Source organism: Myotis nattereri (assembly GCF_964212035.1).
Source record: "Myotis nattereri genome assembly, chromosome: 6".
NCBI classification, from domain to species: Eukaryota; Metazoa; Chordata; class Mammalia; order Chiroptera; family Vespertilionidae; genus Myotis; species Myotis nattereri.
Window position 1 is genome coordinate 46273452 of NC_138081.1, and position 19393 is coordinate 46292844.

At 42.0% G+C, this 19393-nt stretch overlaps 1 protein-coding gene across 2 annotated transcripts; it reads left to right on the top strand.

The window, feature by feature from the left end:
- The first annotated feature begins 8315 nt into the window (after positions 1-8315).
- SMIM8 (small integral membrane protein 8) lies at positions 8316-18849 on the top strand. Of its 2 annotated transcripts, none has more exons than XM_081094017.1 (3): positions 8316-8404; positions 15858-16015; positions 18484-18849. In XM_081094017.1, the coding sequence occupies exons 2-3, from the start codon at positions 15881-15883 to the stop codon at positions 18640-18642; spliced, it is 294 nt and encodes a 97-aa protein (XP_080950143.1). In that variant the 5' UTR covers positions 8316-8404; positions 15858-15880; the 3' UTR covers positions 18643-18849. The 2 variants fall into 2 exon arrangements, with proteins under 2 accessions (XP_080950143.1, XP_080950142.1); XM_081094016.1 differs by lacking the exon at positions 8316-8404 and adding an exon at positions 12996-14262.
- The last annotated feature ends 544 nt before the right edge of the window (positions 18850-19393 follow it).

Genomic DNA, 19393 nt, shown 5'->3' on the forward strand with positions numbered 1-19393 from the left:
CCATTGGAAATGAGACTAGAGCTCATAAAATTTAATGTCTTTATTTTAAAGATGAGAAAACAAAACTGCAGAGAGCAGCCTGCCTCAGGTCCTAGAGTCAGAACCGAAAGTAGGAAAGGACGGGAGACCCAAGTCCCAGGGCTCCTTCCTTCCCGCTGCGATAGCCGGCTCCCCAGGCCCGCGAATCTCAGTGCAGGTTCTCATCCTTCTCTTAGCACTCAGGGCCTTTAACAGTATTCCTGTGTTCAGGTTTCCAATCCAATATTCAAAGAAGAGTGCCGATTATTTAGAGAAATCATCACTTTTCATTTTATTACTGGATGAAACTTCTCCATACCCAGTAAAGCAAACCTTGTTTGGTTTGGTTTGTTTTGGTTTTTACAGAGATTCCAGGGTCCCAGAATGGTGACCCGGTTTCCAAAGGGCTATTACCATGATAAGATCCCAAGGCCTTGTCTCTGCAACTGCTCATCACTTTCAGTTTCCACTCCATTGTTTTGAATGAGCACTTAGCAGATTTTAGCCATGGTCTTAAAGCATTACCTGTTTGCACTGAGAGACCTTCCGCCAGGAGTGGTTGAACTCAGGTAGTTTGTTGTTAGGGCAACCTTCAGGGTGGCCTTACTGGATCCCCGAGTGCTGAGATTGAGACGACCCAGGCTTCCCAATAATGTCAGCAATAACCCAAACAAAGGTAGCATTCCATGACCCAGGAGGCAGAGGCATCATTTTCTAGACAAAGCTCCCTGTTCTCAAGGATCTTGCAGCACCTTGCACAGAAGCTAGAGGGGAGCGAAATTGCCAAGGGCTGGGGCAACCCGGAAAGGCTGTGTAGAGGAAATAGAGTATGGGTTGGATCTTTGATTTTACTGACAGGCAGAATCATGGGTGTGTTCTGGGCAAAGTCCCTCTGCTGAATCCTGCATCCTCTCAAGTATACTCACAATTCCTTCTATGCTTTTGACAACAAGATTTAATTCTTATACCTCTATTTTTTGTTTGGAGAAACAAACACAATAAAGCCTACAAAACATGGAATATGGTAGTAAAACTATCAGAATGAAGTCAGAAAGCTAGGGATAGGGAGAAATAAGAGAAGACAGAACTGGACAAAGAATGGAATGAATACTGGAAACCCTATTCTCTTTTAAGATTTGGATTTGGATAGCTTTCTTTTCAGAGTGAAATGTGGCCCTGGAGCATGTCAGCAAGAGGCAGCGCCCAGAGCAGACAGGCAGTGTACACCAGAGCCTTCGAATGTCCAAGGTGTCCCCCTGGATCAACTGCACAAGGGTGGGGGCTGCAGGAAGGCCTGTCTTAGTGATCACTCTGGTAAGAAAGATGACAGAGTCGAGTTGAATGCAGATGCCATATCAGAAGAATATGACTAAGATTCTGCAAGTAACATCACAGCTGGCTGCAGTGAGGTATTGGCGCTGTGCACCGGGAACCATCGTGCGCGGAGCCTGTGCTCTGAAGCTAGTCTGTATTGTTTTTCAGCGTAATGTCTCTTCCAGGGGCTCAGGGAGCTTTTCTACTCAGCTCAGTCATAGTAGGGGCACTGTGTTTTGTTCTGGCCTCGGTGGGACCTTTGACAAACTCAAGTAGGACTAAAAGACAGTGACCAGGGTAGAGAGGGTGTCTTTAACATCATTAAAAAAAAAAAAAGGATCAGAGCAAATGGAGATGTTTAGCCTGAAGAGGCAAGGTCCAAGGAAGTTATTTATCAGAATTGGTGTCAATTATATTTCAAGATTTTTTTTTTCGATAGTAGAGATCTCACTGACTCTGAGTTCAGACCAACCAGGGATGGAATCCTGGACCTGTTTCTTACTTTACTCTGTGTCCTTGCTCAAGATGCTGGCGTCCTCTTAGCCTGCATTTCCTTGTCTGCAAAATGGAAGAGGCAGTCCCTACTTCAGTACAGCTGCTCAACAGTGGTAGCTGTCATTAACTTTGCCTATTGAAAGCAACACTGACCTTGGGTTGTGAGATTTCTGTCATACAAATGGCACCAGAAATGAGAGAAGTAGGCATAGACATCAAAAACAAACAAAAAAATGTACCTTTTGTGCTGGGCAACAAAGCACATATGCGAGGAACTTGCCCCAGCATCTCAGATCAATTGCTTCTCAGTACAATCTGTGAACACAAGATATCTACATGACGAAGGAAGAACCCATCTCCTTATAACAGCGATTCTCAGTGACACCAGGAGCTTGTAGGAGATCTGTAGCATCTAGAACAACTCCAGGAACACAGTAAATAACCCTTAATAATATGATATTTGTAACATCAAGTGCTTCTGAGGTTTCACGTCTGGTAAGAATGGGTTGCAAAACTGCCTTGAGCCACTGCCTCTTACTCTGCTGCCACAGGTGACCAGTCCCTCTTCTGGCTGATGCAGGAAAGGCTGGAGCAAAAATGCTCCCTGGGTGCAGAATATCTGAGGGGTGTAGGAGAGGCCACATTCAAGCACAATTTCTATATCTACAATGAGTTTTCAACATTTTTATATGAAGAGGGAAGCACTGTCTCTTTGATTTTAAGCACTCTTTTTTATTTTTTAAAAATTTTTTTATTGATTTCAGAGAGGAAAGGAGAGGGAGAGAGATAGAAACATCAATGATGAGAGAGAATCATTCATCGGTTGCCTCCTGCACGCCCCCTAGTGGGGATCGAGCTCGCAACCCCGGGCATGTGCCCTGACCAGGAAACGAACTGTGACCTCTTGATTCCTGGGTTGATACTCAACTGCTGAGCCGCATGGGCTGGGCAGGGCTCGCATTTTCAGTATTTGTGACCAAAGCATCAATTTATCTGAGCATTTTCCACATCCAAGAAATGTTTGAAATCTTGTTTTCCTAAGAACAAGGAACTCACGTATTACCTAGTATCTGTTCGGCTTCCACTTTCTCAAACTGTTCAGGGTTTGACAGGGCATTAACATTGACAGAAGCATGTGCCTCTGGCTCCGCTTAATTTTTGTTGTTGAGTCAACAAACAAAAAGTCATATTTTCCTCATGAACATTCTGTGCACCTTTACTCAGGAAACCAGTGCAGAGTATCAGAAAGCATTTAGATACAACTTATGGTCACAGTATGTACAGTGTAACAGTCATTTCACTTGTGCGACAGATAAGCCTAGGTTTTTATCTCTCTCCCTGTATTATTTGAACTTGCTTAAAGAAATAATAATATGAATGGCTTTGTGTGCATATAGATGTTAATGCAGATATTGGAGAAAAAAACAACACATTTACTTCTCCATCAACTTTTCCCAGATAATCAGTTCTTAATTTAGTCACTTGCATGCTCTCCCTACAAAAGAATAGTTACATTTTAGATGGAGACGTAAGTATAGGCAGCACAATCCCACTCATATAGAAAATCTACAAGTCTGTGAAGGTAAGCTGGAGGTTAACAATATAAAATATAAATACATACATGAGTAAGGATCTTCCACTCCAGGATGGTTGGAATAAACATTGCAACTTTAACTTCATTATGTGCTTGGGAACTATTCGCTCTGATTCCCTGGCAGTAATGTGAACATATTGGGTAACAGTTTCTGCTGTATTATAGGCATTTGATAAAAGGTAGTTCAATTTAAGGTTGAAAAAGTAATGAATAACATTTGATGAAGCAATCTGAGATTCCCATATGTAAAGGAATTTCAATATGTTAAAAGTAGAAGCATTATTTGTTCAGGTGATTGCTTATTCCAACAGAACAGACGGGCAAAAATGTTAATACATACATACATAGATAATTACAGAAGATGAACTAATTTGGTAAAATGCTTCCCCCAGTGCTTGACTAAACTAAAAACAAGAAATACACAAAAACATTTAAAAAGTACCTTACACGTCTTCTTTTGTGTTTCAGAGGAGAAGCACACATTTCAAATCCCTTTCAGGTCTGTGGATTGCGCCACTCTGCATGTTGCCATAACAGCCGAGCAGATGGTATTCTGCAAAGTAAACACGGACATAAAATAGCCATCCGTTCTTCGAAGTTTTAATGGCCTAAGTATGTTTACATTTTGCTCCTTGTGGTATAATAAACACAGTTAACTGCACACAGCTTGCATATGGCTGTACATACTAGTAGATTTAAGATTATGGCACCCAAAGCTGATACTCTGCGGCCAGACCCTGAATCCCCAAGTCTGTTTGTTCAGCATCTTTAGCCTACTGGAAAAGCTGAGAGTAAACCCAGCATGTGTAATGGCCTTTCTTTTTAAAGACTGTTGCAGTGGGTTTGGGGGGAATGGAGGGAGAGTGGAGGTAGGCAAGGCTTTATTCATTCCAGTCTTCTGTAAGGATAGTGTGTTTCAGAACACCCTCGCCACTTCTGTCCTCTAAGAATGTTGAGGTGAGAACAGGGGAGCTGGGAGCAGTATATTTGACTGGGGAAATACAGTATATTTGACATTACATGAGGCTTGGAGAGAGAGAAGGAATTTGGGTAATAACTATTGCTCTTACCCCTCCCCCCAGAAAGTCCTACTGAAACAAGACTGTTAGGGGATAGGCTTTGATGTGGTAACTGAATCTCTCCAAGACCATGTATATGAATTTATATAAAGGGCAGGGCTGAGCTTTCCTTTCTTGGTCTATCACGATCCCAGGTGAGCTAACTCTTTGGAGGGTCTTTAATATTTTAATACAAGATAAATTTACCCTGAAACTAATGAAGATTAAGCTTCAAGGCCCCTCACCTGCACAGACCCCTCTAAGGTGTGGAAGGAGCCCTCGCAGTGTGTTCTCATAGTTTTATGTTTCTATAAAATTTGAGAATATAAGATATTTTCACTGTCAAGATAATCCCTTGAGACTGCTGTCTCTACTCCAGTTTCTCCTTCCTTGCATTTCCCCTCCTGTCAGATAGACTGGAATGGCCATGGGCATCTTGAGGATCCAGCTAAGGGAAAGTTGTTGCAGGTTTAGTTTTGGGTTTAGTGAAGATATTTGTGTGGTTCACATTCCCCCTTGTGCCCCCTCACTCATTGCCTTTACCAAAGGTGCAGAGAGTGAAGTCTCATTGCAATTTGTATGTGTCCAAAGAAATGCAACATCAGAAGGATATGTGTTGTAGAGGAGAACTGAGGTTTGAAATATATCAAGGAGATTTTAGTTGGGAAAATTCTTCCAAATATGAAGAAACTTAATGGAGACTTTCCCCAAATTGATAGTAATCTCCAGTTTATATGCTATTACCAAAAAGAAATTGAAACATATTATTGTAAATTATTAGTAACACGGAAAATTTTGAACAGCCATGCTAGAGAAATGACTGGATTTGGTTTTGTTTATTCTCTAGAGAAAATTCAGTAAAGTTATTGCCATATAAAGGGACAACAGAAGAATATTCAGACAATAAAGGTTTCTGCCTTTTTTATTATCTCACCTTAGCTGAAGAGAGAGTTAGCAATCTGGAAGACAGAAAATATCCAGATTGAAGTGCAGAGAGAAAATAGGATGAAAAATACAAAATAAAAAAAGGACATTTGGAACCCAGAGAAAAGTTTTAATATATGAGTAATTAGAGTCCCGAAAAAAGAGGTGAGAGAAAATAGGAAGAAATAATATTTAATTATTGGCTAAGAATCTCCTAAATCATATGAAAATCATCAAGACAAATTCAAGAAGCTTTATGAATCCCAAGCAGGATTACATACAAAGGAAAACATGCTTAGGTGGATCATAATAAGAGTACTGAAATCCAAAGACAAAGACCAGGTAAAAAGATGCATTACTTTCAAAGAACAAAATAAGATGGCTGATTAACAATAGATTCCAGAAAACAATACAATGACTTATGGAAGTGCTGAAAGAAGTGAAACATAAAATTCTATGTTTCACTGGGTAGTGAAAATAATCTTATAAGAAACACATCTCCACCTCCTTTTCCTCAAAGAAAAGACAGCGACATAATAACTTCATGATGGCTTTGTAAAGTGACCACTTGTCGAGGCTGAACTACACATCCTAGAATTCCGTTTCTTGTATGTTCCTGATAAGGGGGGGGGGGGGCAACAGGGGGAAACTTGGGAGATTTGGAAGGTAAAGGGGGAGCAGCAGCTACAGTAGGTGCTGCATGTTGTTGCTGATCTGCTGATGCACTGAGCTGTTGGGAAGTGGCAGCTGGACCTGCAATCACTCTACCTTCTCCAGGATCCTCTTCATCTCCCCTGACTCCTGGTCCAGGTGTGTGTTTAGCTCTACAACTGGGGGCTTCTGTAGGGTACTCCTGTCACCAAGGTCAGAGGCAACAAGAACAAAGGTTTCAGTCCCTCCTTGTGGGTTTCCAACTCAGGATTCTGAGTTCCAGCTCGCTTCATGATCTTCCCTTCCTGACTACCAACTCTGGACTTTGAACTCCAGCACCAGACCAGGAGGTGACAGCCTTATAGGACCAACTTAACCAGCTGCCACAATTACATAAACCAATCCCTTGGAAGTCCAGAGAAAACCCCTTAATTTTTTCACCACGGTGGTACTGCAGTGCAATGGGGAAAGGACCCTCTTTACAATAGACAGTGCTGGTCAAGTGGAAATATGTATGGAAAATAATGAATGTTAATTCCTACCTCACACATTACACAAACATAACTCTAGAAGAATTGTAGATGTAAACAAGAAAGAGAAAACAATAAAGAGTCTCAGATTCTAGAAGATAACAAAGAATATTTTCATGACTTTGATGTAGAAAATGATTTATTAAACATGATACTAAAAACAGTAATCATAAGGGTTAGTAAAGTGAATTTCAATTTTTCAAGGACTTGATCATCGAATTTCATTAACATCAGAAGATACCATTAAGGGAGTGAAAAGGCAATCACAATTGGGAGAAGATATTTGCAATACATCTGCAAAGAGACTCATAGCCAGTATTTTTTTTTTAGAACTTACGCAAATCAATAAGAACAACTTAGAAAATCCAATAGAAAAGCAAGCAAAGAATAGATATTTTTGGAAAAGAGGATGCCCAAATGAAAAACAAGTATATGAATGGGTAGCAATTGACCCCCTCAAAATTAAATCTCAACTTAAATCTTGTACTTTATAAAAAATTAACTCAAAATGTATTATAGAGCTAAATGTAAAACATTGCTATAAAATTTTAGAAAAGAACATAGGAAAAACTCTTTGAAAACTAGGGATAGGCAAAGAGTTCTTAGAAATGATAGAAAAAGCACAAGCCAAAAATAAAGAAAAGTGGATAATTTGGACTTCATCAAAGTTCAAAATGTTTGCTTTGCAAAAGACCGTGTCTTTTTTATAATAGCCATTCTACCAGGTGTGAAGTGATATCTCATTGTGGTTTTGATATGCATTTCCCTGATAAGTAATGTTTAGCACCTTTTCATGTCGCAAACAGGTTTTAAGTTTAACTTATTTTTTCAGATTGCCTAATAATAGCAGATACCAATGAACTTTAAAAAATGAAACCTCACCCTAACCGGTTTGGCTCAGTGGATAGAGCATCCGCCTGCAGACTCAAGGGTCCCAGGTTCGATTGCGGTCAGGTCAAGGGCATGTACCTTGGTTGCGGGCACATCCCTAGTAGGGAATGTGCAGGAGGCAGCTGATCAATGTCTCTCTCTCTCATCAACGTTTCTAACTCTCTATCCCTCTCCCTTCCTCTCTGTAAAAAAATCAATAAAATATATTTTTAAAAAATGAAACCTCTAATCAAATATAAAGATAATTTGACTTGAGAGAACAACTTTTAAATTCAAAATCCACTTGCCAGAGCTTTACATAAATCCATGTCAAGATCTGGGCACCTGATATTGTATTGTGTTTGTTTTAATATAACTTGTATCCCCACAAATTTAAATCAGGAAAGTATTTGCAAACAGGGATCCATAGCTATTCTTATGATAACCACAGCTACACACATAGCTTGCATCTTGGCATCTCAAGGCACTAATAGAATGGCAGAGTATTAACTGTACATGTGAATATGTGGGTTGGAAGAGACCATATCTAAGCCTTCTTTCCCAAAAGATAATGCTTTCTCCTTCCATTATATAAATTTATATAATTCTTTTTATTTCTTCTTCTTTTATTTCTTTCTTTCTTCTTCTTTTATTTTTACAACACACACACAAAGTTGGAAGGTTATTTGAACCTGGGAGGCTGGAAACGAACGGTAAAAATGTAAGAAATCAAAACACACCCCTTGCAAACTCCAGCCAGCCAATCATCTGGGGCGGGCACGAGGGCCCGGGAGTCACTGGAGCCTCGTGCCTGCAGCGCCCGCGCCGCAGCCTCCAAACTGTAGGGGTCGCTGTGGGGCAGAGCCGGCGGGCGCGGCAGGACGCTCTTTCCCGCAGGCGGAGACGGGGCGGAGCGTCGCGGGCCCCGAGAGGAGGTGACCCTGCGGCAGGTGAGCGCCGGGGGTGGCGGGGTGGCGGGGTGGCGGGGACTGGGCGGTCGCCCCGCCGCACGCTCGTTCCTGGCCTTCGCGGGCCCTGCCGCCCTGCGGGCCTCACTCCTAGGTGCGTGGGGCTCTGTCGAGCACCCAAGATTCCCGCCACTGCGGGGTGCCCTGAGCCAGGTCTCGGACATTACTGACCCACGGGGGCCCTTGCCCGCCCCTCGCACCGGGAGCCTGACACGGGTCCGTGACGCTTCCGTGGACACGTCCACCTTAATTAAGAAACCCTCCCGTTTCCTGGGCAGTTTCCTGGTGCCCTAGCTCACCAGGCTCTCTTTCGGGAAGATGGATATGCCCTTGTTTGCACCTGCGGTGCCTCTCTCTCTGTAGCTGTCAGCAGCCCTGTGTCCCCCGCAGGACAATGCCTGCACCCCGCCGAGGGCCGTGCCTTTTCTGGAGGCTGGGACGCACCTGTCCTCTGAGTCCCGGCCAGCGGCAGAGTAGGGGCCACAGCGTAGGGAGGCGAGTGCGCCCGGATAGTATGGACAGCCTCAGAGGGCCTGCCACAGCCACTGGCAGAACCTTACTTCAGGGGCAGTAAATCCAAAGCTGGAGAGGTTCTTCTTACTCGTGTTTTTTACATTAGAAACAATACAGAATCCATTTTTAAAAATTTAAGTGAAGACAAGTTTATGTTTCTTATCTCTTGTAATAGCATAAATGCCCAGTCCTGTCGATTTAGGAGTAAAGTGGGGATATGGGGGTGGGCAGGAGATTGAGAGACAGGATTATCTCATTCTCCCATAGCCAAAGGCACAACCTCTTTGGGTTTAAGTTTCTCATTGTTTAAAGAAGGAGATTGGCCCTGGCCGGTTTGGCTCAGTGGGTAGAGCGTCTGCCTGCAGACTCAAGGGTCCCAGTTTGGATTCCGGCTAAGGGCATGTACCTTGGTTGCGGGCACATCCCCAGTAGGAAGTGTGCAGGAGGCAGCTGATCGATGTTTCTAACTCTCTATCCCTCTCCCTTCCTCTCTGTAAAAAATCAATAATATCTACACTAATAAAAGAGAAACATGGTAATTGGCGTAGGACTGCTACCCTTTTCATTGGCTAATCAGCGAGATATGCAAATTAACTGTCAGCCAAGATGGTAGCCGGCAGCCAGGCAGCTTGAAACTAACATGAGGCTTGGTTGCCTCCGTGACAGAGGACTCCAACGTCCCCCGCCTGCAGCTGCAGGCCTCTGAGCGGGCAGTTTAAGAAACATTGTAACAAATACCGCCGGACTTCAGCCAACAGATTCGCAACATTGTAAGCAAAGGCCAGAAACCTACTATCAGCAGCGGAGGCCTAAGAGCTGGAGCCAAGCCTCAAGCTAAAGCTGGCCCAGAATAAAAAAAAAGAAAAAAAGAAAAAAGGAGCAGTTGGGAGCTTCGGTCACCCACAGCCTGAAAATAGCCCTCAGCCCCTCACCCAGACTGGCCAGGCACCCCAGTGGGGACCCCCACCCTGAAGGGTGTGTGACCAGCTGCAAACAGCCATCATCCCCTCACCCAGGCTGGCCAGGCACCCCAGTGGGGACCCCCACCCTGAAGGGTGTGTGACCAGTTGCAAACAGCCATCATCCCCTCACCCAGGCTGGCCAGGCACCCCAGTGGGGACCCCCACCCTGATCCAGGACACCCTTCAGGGCAAACCAGCCGGCACCCAACTGTGCACCAGGCCTCTACCCTATATAGTAAAAGGGTAATATGCCTCCCAGCACCGGAATCAGCAGAGCCATGAGGCCTCCCGGCACCGGGATAAGCGTGACAGGGGGCAGCGCCCAAACCCCCTGATTGCCCTGCGGCTCTGTGTGTGACAAGGGGCGGGGCCACAACCTCCCTATCCGCCCTGCTCTGTTCGTGACAGGGGAAGGCGCCCCAACCCCCTGATCAGCCCTGCTCTGTGCCTGATAGGGGGGAGCTCCCCAACCCCCCCTCCCCCACAGGCCCTGCTCTGTGTGTGATGGGGTAGAGCCATAACCTCCCCATCGGCCCTGCCCTGAGTGTGAGAGTGGCAGCGCCCCAACCCCCTGATCGGCTCTGCTCTGTGGGTGATAGAGGGCGGTGCCCCAACCCCCTGATGGGCCCTGCTCTGTGTGTGACGGGGGCAGCACCCCAACCCCCTGATTGGCCCTGCTCGGTGCGTGACAGGGTAAAGAGCCCCAACCCCCCTGATGGGCCCTGCTCTGTGCATGACAGGGGGCAGCGCCCCAACCCCCTTATTGGCCCTGCTCTGTGTGTGACAGGGGGTGGTGCCACAACCTCCCCATCGACTCTGCCTTGAGTGTGACAGGGGGCGGTGCCCCAACCCCCCAATCGGCCCTACCCTGAGCATGACTGAGGGTGGCATCGCAACCTCCCAATCCGCCCTGCTCTGTGCATGACAGGGGGCAGCGCCCCAACTCCCCAATCGGCCCTGCTCTGAGCCCAACCAAGGGCTGCACCTAGAGAATGGGCCTGCCCTCTGCCACCCGGGAGCAGGCCTAAGCCAGCAGGTCATTATCTCCCGAGGGGTCCCAGACTGCGAGAGGCACAGGCCGGGCTGAGGGAGCTTCCCTCCCCCCCCCCCCCCCACCGAGTGCACAAATTTTTGTGCACCGGGCCTCTAGTGTATATATATATATATATATATGGGTTTTTTTTAAAGGAGATTGGACCAGATGGTGAGGATAATAGCTACCTACCATTTATTGGATATGTTGGTGAGGATGACAGTAGCTACCATTTATTGGACATATCCTTTTAGAAATGTTATTTAATGCACACAGTAATTCTACGCAGTGGTTCATATTACCCCTTTTCTAAAGGAGAAACTGAGGCCCAGAGAGGTTGTCACTTACACACAGACAGCTTATAAATAGCAAAGCAGGAATCTGAGGATATGCTGGATTCCCTCAAGATATCAAGTCCTTTGATTCTATCTCAAATTTGTTCTAATTTAAATTATTTTTAAGGTGTTCTGCCTCAGACTTTGAGTTATTTTCTCAAATTAGAAGATAGTGTGGTATGTGAAACTAAAATAACAACTATATATCTGATAAAAATATTTCGTCCATTTTATAATTCCCTAAGTCTATTATAAGAAAGGGTTTGATTATTGCTAAGGTTCCTTCTCACTAACATTCTAGGATTATGATAATTTTCTTTTGCTATATCTTCTATTGAGATGCTTATTTCAAAACTGAATATCTGAAGATTAAATTTTCCCCCAAAGTAATTCATGTTCTTATATCATGGTCTAATTGTCATGCATGATATAATATAGATAGGCCAATTTTATGCCAGTGAATGATTTAATGTCTGTTGCCAAATACATTATGGATCATCCCTCTAAGCAAGAATTTTACTGAAGGAGGGAACATCATTCAGAAATGACCAGTCCTGACTCTATCTCAGAGCATCTTGTACATCCTCAAAAATTGTGCATTAAGTCAATGGGGGCACCATTCCCACTAACACTTTGAGGTGTGATTGTCCCCCATGAAGCCATGCAGAGAGGCAGTCCTTTATCTCTGCTGCTTCCTTTCCCCATCATTGCATATTTCCTTCACAAGAAGAGAAAAAAGTACAGAACTCTTTACCAGAGAGGGACATAGGAAGTAAATGCAATTTAGTTGAGATCTTCTTCGTAGGTAGATATGAAAACTTGTTGTGAGTACGCGGAACTCAGTTTATTCTTGTATTATTATTTATTATTTATTGTAGACCTACTTTTGCGCCCCCCCCCCCAAAGAGTGTAGTAGGTAATCCCTAAATTTGTAAGTGTCCTTTCAGTAAACATCTGCAGTGGTTTCCAGCCCAGGTATTCTTTGTTATTTTTGATAAAGAGTTTAACACATACAGTGCATTATTAAGGTGACTGTGGCTGTCTGGGGGTTGCAGTCTGTTTACTACCTTGCTGAGTTATTTCTTTGATTCATTACAAAGGAAATGTAGGTTTGCTAAGGAAAAGAAGAGACCAATGAATTTTACAATTAAAATTAAGTCATTACAATTCATGTTAGAACATTCTGAATGCATAGTTTTTACAGACACCTGATATAAGTTGAATTTCATGACATTCAACACCACTACATCCCTTTAATTTTAAAATAGTGAAATGTTTGTTGGCTATAACTACTCTTCTCTCTCTCTCTCTCCACACAGTATGCATATTGTTTATATATACATAAATATATATATATGAAAATATATATATATGAAAATATATATATATATATATATATATATATATATATATATATATATATATATATTTTGGACTTGAGGTTAGTAGTGAGTTAATTATCCTCAATTCTTGACACATTATCATCAACAGAAAGTGTATGATAACTGTGCTCTCTATACCCACCTCCCCCATTACCTTGTTTTTCTTTCCAGTAAACAGTTTAAAGCCAGGTAGCTTTGTTTTAATTATACACAGCTAGTTCTCAGTGATTAAAGGAAAATGCTGCTTTTGTCAGTTTCTGCTGAGCATGACTTTTACCTTTGTATATTTGCTTTTTGAGGCCTTGTTAGTATTTTTACATAATGCCCACTTTCAATTAGTGGTGTACTCTGAGACTGTGATTCAGTCCCAACTACGTGGCTATCGTGTTAACGGTTTCTTGCTTTACATTTCTAATAGGCAGGGTCTATTTACAGACTGTAATACTGCTTCCACTTTAATGATTGCTTCTTTCTGAATTTTCTCTTCCCACATTACATTCAAACACATTATTAGCATAAGTAGAAATATCACTGGCACCTAGCCTAAGCCACCAATTGACCAACATTTTGACTTAAATTCGAAATACATTTGTACATGCCATTTATCCTACTCCCATGGCTAAGAGGGAAAGGTGACATGCCCGCAGATTTTATAGAAGAAAATGAGAGCAATAGAATCAGTACATGGTTGCCACAAGAAAGGAGAAGTAACAAAGGAGTTTAGCATCACTCCTTCTACATTTTTGAAATATTGAGCCAAAACTGAATTGGAAGTTAAAGGGATTCTGGGACTAGAGCAGAATTGAATTTGAAATCCCTTTTATAGCTGTTTTTGCATGTTATTGCGAGGTTTATACAAGAATTTGGCATGTGAGTTGACCATTGATTCAGCAGAAAGCATTGGATTTTTTGCCAGCCTTGGGCATGATGAGTTTCAAGCTACTGTGTGCCCGCTGAAGAAATTGTAGGCATGTTAGAGAGTTGTTTAAGAAGTTGTCTGTAGTGAAAAGAAAACTGTTCCAGTAGAGAAAATTAGTAACTCACATGCAGAAGGAATTTAAAAAGCAATTACTAGTTACAGCTTGAGCGATGTTTTAAATGCTGATGAAATTTACGAGTTGTTACCTCATATACTTCATGCCCTAGTAGGTGGACTTTGCAAAAGGAGGTAAACAGATAGATTGCTGTTCTTCTGTAATGCATCCTTCACCGAAAAGATGAGACCACTTGTCATTGGCAAGTCAGTTAACCCTCAGGGCTTCAGAAATGTTCACTAACTCCCCTGTGATTACCAAGCTAATGTGCAACTCTAAATTTTTTTTTTTAATATATTTTATTGATTTTTTACAGAGAGGAAGGGAGAGAGATAGAGAGTTAGAAACATCGATGAGAGAGAAACATCGATCAGCTGCCTCTTGCACATCTCCTACTGGGGATATGCCCGCAACCCAGGTACATGCCCTTGACCGGAATCGAACCTGGGACCTTTCAGTCCGCAGGCCGACGCTCTATCCACTGAGCCAAACCGGTTCCGGCGCAACTCTAAATTTTTAATGAATGGCTGAGGAAGGTTGGCAAGAGAATGAAAGGAGCAAAATGCAACATCCTCTTGCTGGTAAGTAGTTGCTCTGCCCACAACATTCTCCTATGCTTGGGTCATGCATGTGTTGAGTTTTCCCACTGAATTATGCAGCCATCTGGTTAGGTTATAATTTGTATGGTGAGAGCTCACTGCAGAAACAACTGTAAATTTAAATGATGAAGGGAAAACAGAAAATAAATGAAGCAAGCCATTGGCATGGTTGCTGAGACCTGGTGATCGGTAGAGCCATCCACAGTAGTGAAATGTTTGCAGAAAACAGGCATGACTCCTGTGGAATCCCCCAAGGTTAAATTGGAAGAAGACCAAAAACCAAATGTGGTATTTGAATTAGTCTGGTACTCAATTGCTAGTCACTGGTCTCTCAAATCAGTTTGATTTTGAAGACCATGGCTGCAGGTATCAGTTTAACTATATCCAAAGACTTTGCAAATCCTGCAATTGCTGCAGAAGTGCTAACTAATGTCAAAATGGAACCAGAAAGTGATGATGGGAGTATGATGACAACAATGATAACCATAACATCTAAGGGGAACACGTGATGGAACCACCTACAGTGAACGTTTCAGAAGTCCTTGCAAATGTAGAAAGTGTTGACTATCCTTTATCCTTTCCCTTAAAGCGGATGTTCCTGATGAAGTGTTTACCCAATTAAGTGGAATGGATCAATATTTAGTGACTACTGCAACAAAGATGTTTGAAAAAACTGAACTGCTATAACTAATAAAGTTGCAAAAATATTGCTTTTGTCCTATATAATAAAAAGCTAATATACAAATTGTCCCCTCTACCGGGAACTCAACCGGGAGCCCCATCAGGGGGCAGGGCCAGCCAGCCTACTGCCTGTGGCTCCTCCCCCTGGCTGGCCCGCCCCTGATCAGTCCCTCCCACCCCGATTGGAGGCAGGGCCAGCCAACCTCCCACGTCCCCTCTCTTCCCCCCAATACCCCCCTCCCCCGCGGGCACGAATTCATGCACCAGGACTCTAGTAAAGTCTATAAAATGGAAGACTTAAAGAATACTTGTATAGACAAAGCCCCAATGAGTGTTCCAAGGAATAGCTATAGGCAAAGGGGGAGTGAGGACAAACAGCTACTTACCCTTACTACTTAGTACTAATGCTTGCTTGGGCCAATGGGGAAGAGGGGGGAGCCTGAAGGGAAAGTGGGACAGGGGAGGAACTGTAGGAGAAATTGAGCAAAAGAATGCTAGTTTTCTCTCAGATTGGTGTCCTGAGAGGGCTGTGGAAGGCGAGAAAGAGTGGAAGTGGAAGGAAATAGAGAAGGTTGTGGATAACCAATGGCCACTCCTAGCCTAGTGCCTCCTTCATATAGCAAGATACAGTGCGACTCAGACCAACAAATAATGCTCCAGGCTTCTGTAAGAAACAACTTTTGCTCACCTCACTGGTTCTGAGAGATGAAAAATAACCATTTTGTCAAACAAACTTAGAGCACTATTGACAAAGCATGTGTTTTACAAAGTAATAAAATAATTGACAGTCACTTTTGGTATATATCTGGACTGTAATTTAAAAAAATTAGTATAGCGTTTTACAGAGCATTATAAAAAACAATCACAAAGGAAAAAGGTCTCTTTTTTATTTTTAGGTAATAAATCATCCTCAGTCAGGATGTCTTCAGCACCTGAGCCTCCAGCCTTTAAAAAGGAGCCACCCAAAGAGAAAGACTTTCGAAACCCAGGGCTCAGAGGGGTCCAAACGACAACGTTATTTCGGGCTGTGAATCCGGAGCTCTTCATTAAACCTGTAAGAGATACACGCAGGATAAGCGTTCATGTTTAGTTTAATGAGCCTGTCATCAATAGAAAGCTCTTGTTTCCTGTGACATTTAATTTTATCATGGAAATTTTGTGTTGACTATTAATATCTCTCTGAATAAATGCAGTTGGAAGGAAAATCTTAAATGCTGTTTCACTAAATATACATATAAAATGAATTATTTTAAGGACATTTGAGAATTTTAATGGAAAGTGATTATTTTCATGGATCAACTCAAATTTCTATTTAAAATTTTAATAGCTGTATTAATTTGAAGGACATTTTTAATGTTTGATCAGGTTCTATTAAGTAAATTGGACTTTCTGATGAAACAGAGCAAAACGAAAAATCTCATCCTTATTATAGACAATTCCAGCTTCTTTTAATAATGTTTTTACCTAAGGCATATTGCAAACATTTTGTGAAAGCTTTCAAAACATACATTTGTACACTGTTAGGGAGTCAGTCAGCTAATCATTTATATTCTTGATGAAAATTATTGAATATATTTGATATAATACATTTTACTTTTTAAATAGATATAAATTTTTATTTTATTAATTTTATTATTATTAGTAGTATTTTTTTAATCCTCACCTGAGGATATTTTTCCATTGATATTCAGAGAGTGGAAGAGAGAGGGGGAAAGACAGAGAGAAACACTGATGTAAGAGAAACACATCGATTGGTTGCCTCCTGCACAAGCCCTGACCAGGGCCCGGGCCGGGGAGGAGCCTGCAACTGAGGTACGTACCCTTGGCTAGAATAGAACCTGGGACTCTTAGGTCCGCTGAGCCAAACTGGCTAGGGCTTTTTTTTTTTGTTTTAATCCTCACTCAAGGATATGTTTATTGATTTTTATATTATTGTTTTATTTTTATTTTATTATTTTGCCTTTTTGAAAAATTGTTTAAAGTATTACAAATAGTAGTACATATGTCCTTTTTCCCCCATTAACCTCCCTCGGCCTCTCCTACCCCCACCCCCACCTCCACCTCCCCCCCCCCCCCCGCACATGCCCAATTAGAGCGAGAGGAAGGGGAGAGAGAGAAACATGGATGTGAGAGAGAAACATCGATTGGTTGCCTCCCATGTGCCCGACTGGGGATTGAACCCAAAACCTTTTGGTATATGGGACACTCTCCAACCAACTGAGCCATCCAGCTAGAGCTATAAATTTTATCTTTAAATAAATGTAACTTAAATTATTGTAAAATACTAGAGGCCCGATTCACGAAATGTGTGCAAGAGCAGGCCTTTCTTCCCCTGGCTGCCAGCACCAGCTTCCCTCTGGCACCCAAGATCCAGGCTTCCCTCGCAGCCCCGGCTTCGTCCGGAAGGACAGCTGATCTAATTAGCATATTACTATGCTTTTATTATTATAGAATATTGAAAGGTATTGAATTTGATTAGAATTTTAATAGTTGGAATTTTAGTAACATAGTTGCCAGTGTAAACTGACAGTTAAATAGATCAATTTAACAATCAAATCATTAAATCAAGGTAGAATGTTTTAAAAACTTTAATGTGTTTGTAATTGTCAAATGCATTTTAAGAATTGCAGATATAAACTACTCTGAGTTTGTGGCCTTTCTTAGATGTCTATACAAGTGAAAAAGTTTGACCTTTATTCTTTGGATTCAGATTTGAAATAGTATAAACAGCAGGTATGGTGACAGGAACAATACGAACTGAAACTTGTGTAGCAACTCTGCCCTTACGTTGACCTAGGAAAGGCCCATTTATTGGACACAAATGCGAGCACCTGAGTTGAGTGATAAAGATAAACACTTCTATGGAGATGTGAACATCTTTCCTACATTTAAACACTTGTTAAAAATTCAGAGCTAGTTGATTTGCCTCTTAGGGTCTCGGATTTCCCAGTAGAAGATCAAGGTCATTACAACAGAATCCTATCTGTTCCAGTGACTAAATTTCTGAGGTGCTAGAATAGGTTCCGAGAGGAGAGCATATACATGGCCATTTTTGCTGTACCTGACGTATGACATAAAAGGCTTTTTGCCAGTTGTTGATGAACTCAGGAGAGAAGAATAGCGTGTATACTTCATCCCTCACTTCCTAATAAAATGAAGTTAAGCAACTTCTCCATGTCACACAGATAACACTGGGAACTTGAGCACCGGACCATTTCCATGCCTCTTGTCTCCTCTGCCCCTTGCCCAGACATCACCCTCCTGAAGGTGGAGGTCTGAGATGTCCCGGCTACAGACAGAAGAAAGACTGGAGAAGAGAAGCAACAGTCTTCTACAATCTCTAAATTATCAGGAGTTGGGTTAATTGAATAAAGAACTAGAAAAGTTATTCTAATTCAGAATATCATAGGAATGCTAGTGTGGTAATAAAGACTTGTTTTGTCAAGAGGAAAATACAACAGATGTTTGGGTCTCCTCAAATCCTTAGTCTTAACGAGGTTTTTTAATTTTTTTCTTTGACAGAACAAACCGGTAATGGCTTTCGGATTAATAACCCTTTCACTGTGCGTGGCTTATATCGGTTATCTACATGCAACACAAGAGAATAAAAAGGACCTCTATGAAGCTATTGATAGTGAGGGACACAGCTATATGAGGAGGAAGACATCTAAATGGGATTAATAGTGCTGGTTACTATGGATGGAGCTAAATAAGGGCTCTGGAATCATCAAATGATACGACTTTATAAATACACAATATCATGTTTCTTGTACAGTTGCAACCAAACCACTATAGTAAAAGTTTTTCTTTTCAAAGCTGCAGCCATTATTCTTTTTCCACAGGAAACGTCTCAATGTATTTTTTTAATTAAATCCTCTTATAAAAGTACCATGAGAATGGAAGTCATTTTTGTTAATTATTAAGGTCTATATAATAAAGTACCTAGTATTGTTAAATTTCCACAGTATTTTTGATATTTTAAGATGAGTTGTGCATTTGCAATTGTTTTGAGGGTTTAGTTTTGTTTTGCTATTTGCAACGGAAATATTTATTTTCCACCTGGCATAGAATCTATATTTGTGAAGAAAAAGAAGTAATTGTAAATTATTGTAAAGTCTTATATTATTGTCAGTGTTATAGACAAATAGTTTTTACAGAGTCACAGATGGTTCATATACTTTGGCTTTTCGTTTTAGCTATGTTATAATGAGGTATGGTGGTGTTTTTTACTACAACTGTTATCTGAACTGCGTCCAGCACGGCCAGTGGTGAACCTGAGGAGGGGCGGTGAAGGATTAAAGAAAACAGACAAGAGAATACAGTTGGGACCAGGTGGATCACTGCCTGGATGAGGAAACAGTGACACAGCCTGTAAGCAGAAGCTTTATTTTACAGTCAGATCACACAAAGCAAAACAAGGGCAAGATGTTTA